This window comes from Orycteropus afer, unplaced genomic scaffold, assembly GCF_000298275.1.
Source record: "Orycteropus afer afer isolate SDZICR_OR568_19922 unplaced genomic scaffold, OryAfe1.0 scaffold00250, whole genome shotgun sequence".
In the NCBI taxonomy this organism is placed as follows: domain Eukaryota; kingdom Metazoa; phylum Chordata; class Mammalia; order Tubulidentata; family Orycteropodidae; genus Orycteropus; species Orycteropus afer.
Window position 1 is genome coordinate 227,799 of NW_006921837.1, and position 4,877 is coordinate 232,675.

Here is a 4,877-nt window from a genome sequence, read left to right on the forward strand (position 1 = left end):
TACTTCACTAGGCAGTATAAGGAAACATTAGCTAATCCCAGGAAGGGCCAGAGGAAATGAAGAGACTGAAATCACTGTGCATTCATTACTAATTATTTTCTTTGAAGTCTTCAATTACTGTTTTCTAACAATGCAGTCCAGGTAGAAAAACTCCCTGTCTGGCTTTCATAGACAAAGTACTGGGATTTATCAAAGTGTTGCATTTATTTTACAAAAATCATAAGATGTAGGGAAATGGAAGGGGTCTCCTTGCTATTCTTCCTTACAACTGATACAAGGAAACACAGGGCTCATGAGGAACATTCTTCATAGCAATCCAGCTAGTGTCAGCTCACACTGCTCAGTGCTGCTGGGCACTGGGGTTTAGGAAACCAGTTCAGCCTTCCACACCAAACTCTGCCAGGCCAGGTTATTCCCCAACAGGGCCTGGCTCCTCAGCCAACCCTGGGCAGGACAGAGGGCCTGGCCCACAGGGTAGTAGGAAATGCATTAGTCTTGTTGCTATGGCGCTAGTGTGGCTCCGCCCACCCTGGGTCCCTTTAAAGCTGCTGTACAATCAATTCAGTTGACTCAGCCTATTGAACTCACCCATTCATTTGTCAACTGCTTATTGAGCCCCTACTGTGTGCCAGGTACTGCTCCATTGAACAAAACAGATAAAGTCCCTGCTTTCAGAGAGCAGACATTCTTATAAAGAGAGATACAGTAAAATAAGAAAAACATACAGTATGTCAGCTGATGTCAAGTAATGTAATAAGCAGAACAAAGCAGTGTGAGGATAGAGAGGGATGGGGATGGTGGGAAAGGGTGATCAGGAAGGACCCCTCTGAGGAAGTGGTGTCTGAATAGAGATCTGAAAGAAGCAATACAGAGATATCTGAAAGAAGAGTGGCCCCAGCAGAGGAAACAGGAAAGACAAAGGTCTTCAGTTTGGAGTTTCCAGTTTGCTCTGTGTGCAAGGAAGCCAGTGTACCTGGAACAGACAGGACAAGGGAAAAGGGAAGTGATGGGCAATGGAGTCACGTCTCATGAAGAGTTCTTCAGCAGTAAGTAGAGCTTACTGGACTGAGGAAAAGAGCACGAAGCAGGATGGTAGTGAATGGCTGCTGCTCTCGTTATTGGTTACCGTTGAGTCCTGGTGACCCCACAGACGGTTAAACACTCAACTACTAGCTGAAAGGTTGTCAGTTCAAACCCACCCAGAGGCATCTCAGATGACAGGCCTGGAGATCTGCTTTACAGCCTTGAAAACCCCATGGAGTGATTCCACTCTGCACCCAAAGGGCCGCCGTGAGTGGAAGGCAGTAAGTAGGCTTAGTATAATATCCTTTCTCCAAAAACCAAAGCAATAGTTGCACATTTTAGAGAATACAGAAAATGCAGTAGAGAATAATGATGAAGATGTGGAAAAGTAAAGTATAAGATAGCTGGGATTAGGATCATTTCTCATCCTATTTTCCAATCTTCTTCTAATATTGTATGTCTTTAAATACATTGGTCTTTAAAAAGCAAGGCAATTGAAGGTTTATTTTCTCAAAAATAAAGTAGAATTGCATCATATACTCCTTTAATTTATGCACAGACTTTGAGACCCAATCACCATGAGATGAGTCACCACGATCTCTTTAAAAAGCACAAAATTTGAGTCAGGGAGCCTGGAGTGACATTCGGGCTTTGCCACCAACTTCTGTGGGGTCTTAGGTAAGTTACTTATCCTCTCTGAGCCTCAGATTTCTTATTGTAAAATAGGCATGAAATCCATTTGACTGTTGAGAAAAGATACTGTATGTAAACACCTAGTAAGTGGAAAGTAATACATGGTAACTAACCAGAGCTGTTAACAAATAGGCAAATTTAATTTGTTCAATCAGAAAATACTGGGCCCCTACCTTGTATCAACAGAGTCCCTAGATTGTGCAAGCAGTTAAGTGTTCAATTACTTAGGGAAAGACTGGCAGTTCAAACCCACCTAGAGGCACCTTGGAAGAAATGCCTGGTGATCTGCTTCCAGTAAGTCACAGCCTTGAAAACCCTATGGAGCAGTTCTACTCTGCACACGTGGTTGTCATAAGTTAGAATCAACTCAGTGGCAACTGGTATCAGGTACATTTCCTGTTGATGGTAAGGCAGCATAAACAAGACAGAAAATAACTTAATTGCTATCTTCTCTTCTAAAATTCCAATTGTCTGAAAGGACAGCAAATCTATCTGGAAAATGTAGGAACTGTGTAATTAATTACCCCCTCAATGGGGGTGAGGTAGCTGAGTCTTGGCATGTGCTGGAAAAGTTGGCAGAATCCAGGTTGCTGAGACATAGGGCTACTGAGGTACAACCTTTCTGCCAATTACTCAGCTCTGGAAGCAGATCTTTTGTCTTCTTCTCTCCCTCTGTTTCCTTCTCTGCAGCACAGAGGAAGCCAGGCAAGCCCCAAGGGAGCTTGGGAAGCCCTTGCCTCTGGCTGAAACCTCAGAGAATGCCACCCACTACCTCAAAATGGACCCGTTGAAGACTGGGCCTCTCCAGCCCTTGGGAGCACAGAAAAGCCCTGCTCTTGGACTGTTCACCAGCCACAGGCTCAGACTAAACAAACTGTTAAACTACATCAGGGACAGACTCTGTTCCTGTCATAAAAGGAACAGAAAGGAAAAGTAATTTTAATAAAAGCATGAAAATCCACATTGTCCTTTGAGGTAGCACCACCTGGCAGAAAAGTGGTGAAGGCCTAAACAAAAGGGGAGTCCATTTCTTCTGAGGGGGAGATTAACCCTTTTTGTAGAAACCAAGGACGATTATGAACAGGCAGTTTAGGCTAGTCTGCTAGTGATTACATCACAGCAGCCACCCCACGAGTCCTGCTATGATCTGAGGGACACTGGCATGCATGCATTTATCATCACATTAATCCTGGGAGACAAGTATCACTGACCCCACAGATGGGGAAACCAAGACCAAGTCACCATAAATGACTTGCCAGGGATCAAACAGCTGGAAAGAGGCTAGGTAGGTGTGGGACCTACATTTTAAGGCTGTTTTCAAAACTTTCTCAACCCAATTTTTTGCTGCAGAACTGTGGACAAAAGCTTCTGAAAATGTAATCAGCTTCAATGCCTAGCAATTCAATTCTGTTCTTTACAGACCACCCAGGGGTCCTAGATTATTTTTTTCCCAAGTTTTGATAGGTCCCGACCAGTAGGTTCTGACTCATTGCAAACGTAGGTACAACAGAAGGAAACAGCCCAATCCTATGACATCCTCGCTTGAGCCCATCGCTGCAGCCTCTTCCTCAAGTGTAAGAGTTCAGAGTTCAAATTACTGCAAAAGTGTTTTATAGTATGAATCTGATCTTGTCTGTTATTGTTGAGCAGTCTTCCACCCACTTTAATATACTAAAAGGAATGGTCCCTTGACACAGATTGAACAGACGAATCTTTCATAAATACATGTTCACTCAACCTGCCAGGCACCGGCTCAGCACCTGAGCACTGGTTTCCTGAGAGTGCAATTCTCTGTCAAAATCCCCAGAGCTGTAGGATTATGGGCTCACATTCCGATCAGCCACTCTCCACCCAAAACTCCTCTGAGTTCTTGGAATTTTCCTCAGTGTTTGCTTGCTGTGAGGAGAATACCAAATGGGTCGTTGTACGGGAGACACATTAAACGCCAGCCAAACTCTCCAGATTTGAGATTTTAAAAGACATTAGAGAAAGGCAAAAAGAGCTTGTGGCTCAGAGATTTGGTTCTGGCTCCTGGGGTGGCCTTGGGAAGGCTTTTCCCTCTCTCGTCCTCATTTTCCCCTTCTGTAAAACGAGGGTAGAGAGGGGGTCAGGTGAGCGCTAAGACTAGACATCGCAGTGTCCCCTCAGACGTGACAAAAGAGATAGTCTCCGGGCACTCACACCCTGCGAGCCTGCCTCGGAAGACGTAATTCGCCCAGGGAGCCTTCTTCGCTTGGATCCGGACTCCGGTGACCAGGATGCGTCCCGCAGGCTCTCTAGCACCCAGACGTTTCATCGCTTGCCCTGCCCGGCGATTTCCAGCTCCGCCCGGGCCCGGCCCACAAGCCTGCCCCGGAGTCCCACCCCCGCACGCCGCCGTGCTTCGCGCCGGGTCCCCCTTCTCCCAACCCCGGCTTGTGGAACGAACCCCGCCCTCCCCCGAGTCCCCGAGCCCAGGCGAGAGGAGGGCGGGGCGGGGCGGGGCGGGGCTCTTGGGAGGCGGAGTCGAGACAGGGAATCCTGCTCCGGGCGAGCTCCCGGCCCTACAGAGCAGCCGGGCCGTCCGAGGGCCCCGGCTCCGGGGGCGACGGGGAATCCCAGACTCTGCGCGGGCAGGGGAGGGATCCGCGCGTCTCGGAAGCCGGAGCCACCGCCTCCGCGCCGACCTCGCGGGCTGGCAGGCGCCCGGCTCACCCGCACTCCGCCCGGCCGCCAGCTCCTGTGATCCTGCCACCGGCCTGCCGTCCACTCGTCGTCGGTCCGTCGCTCGCACGCCATGCAGCCACCGCCGCCGCTGGCACCGCGCGCGTAGGCGCTCGCCGCAGGCCATGCTGCCCCTGCTCGCCGCGCTGCTGGCCGCCGCCTGCCCTCTGCCTCCCGCCTGCGGCGGGGCCGCGGACGCGCCGGGCCTCTTCGGGGCGTCCACCAACGCCTCTGTTAACGGGTCGTCCCCGGGCGAGCCCGCCGCCCCGCGGCTGCTGGCCTCGGCGGCCCCGGGGCCCCCGGATCCCCCAGGCCCGGAGGAGGCGGCGGCGGCGCCTTGCAACATCAGTGTGCAGCGGCAGATGCTGAGCTCGCTGCTGGTACGCTGGGGTCGCCCGCGGGGCTTCCAGTGCGACCTGCTGCTCTTCTCCACCAACGCGCACGGCCGCGCCTTCTTC

The 4,877-nt window shown here is 50.6% G+C and overlaps 1 protein-coding gene across 1 annotated transcript in view; it reads left to right on the forward strand.

The window, feature by feature from the left end:
- The first annotated feature begins 4,544 nt into the window (after positions 1 to 4,544).
- Positions 4,545 to 4,877, forward strand: part of TMEM158 (transmembrane protein 158) — an 897-nt gene continuing 564 nt past the window's right edge. The window contains exon 1 of the mRNA XM_042782164.1: positions 4,545 to 4,877. This exon is cut by the window's right edge and continues 564 nt beyond it. Within this exon, the coding sequence (XP_042638098.1) occupies positions 4,545 to 4,877 (333 nt within the window).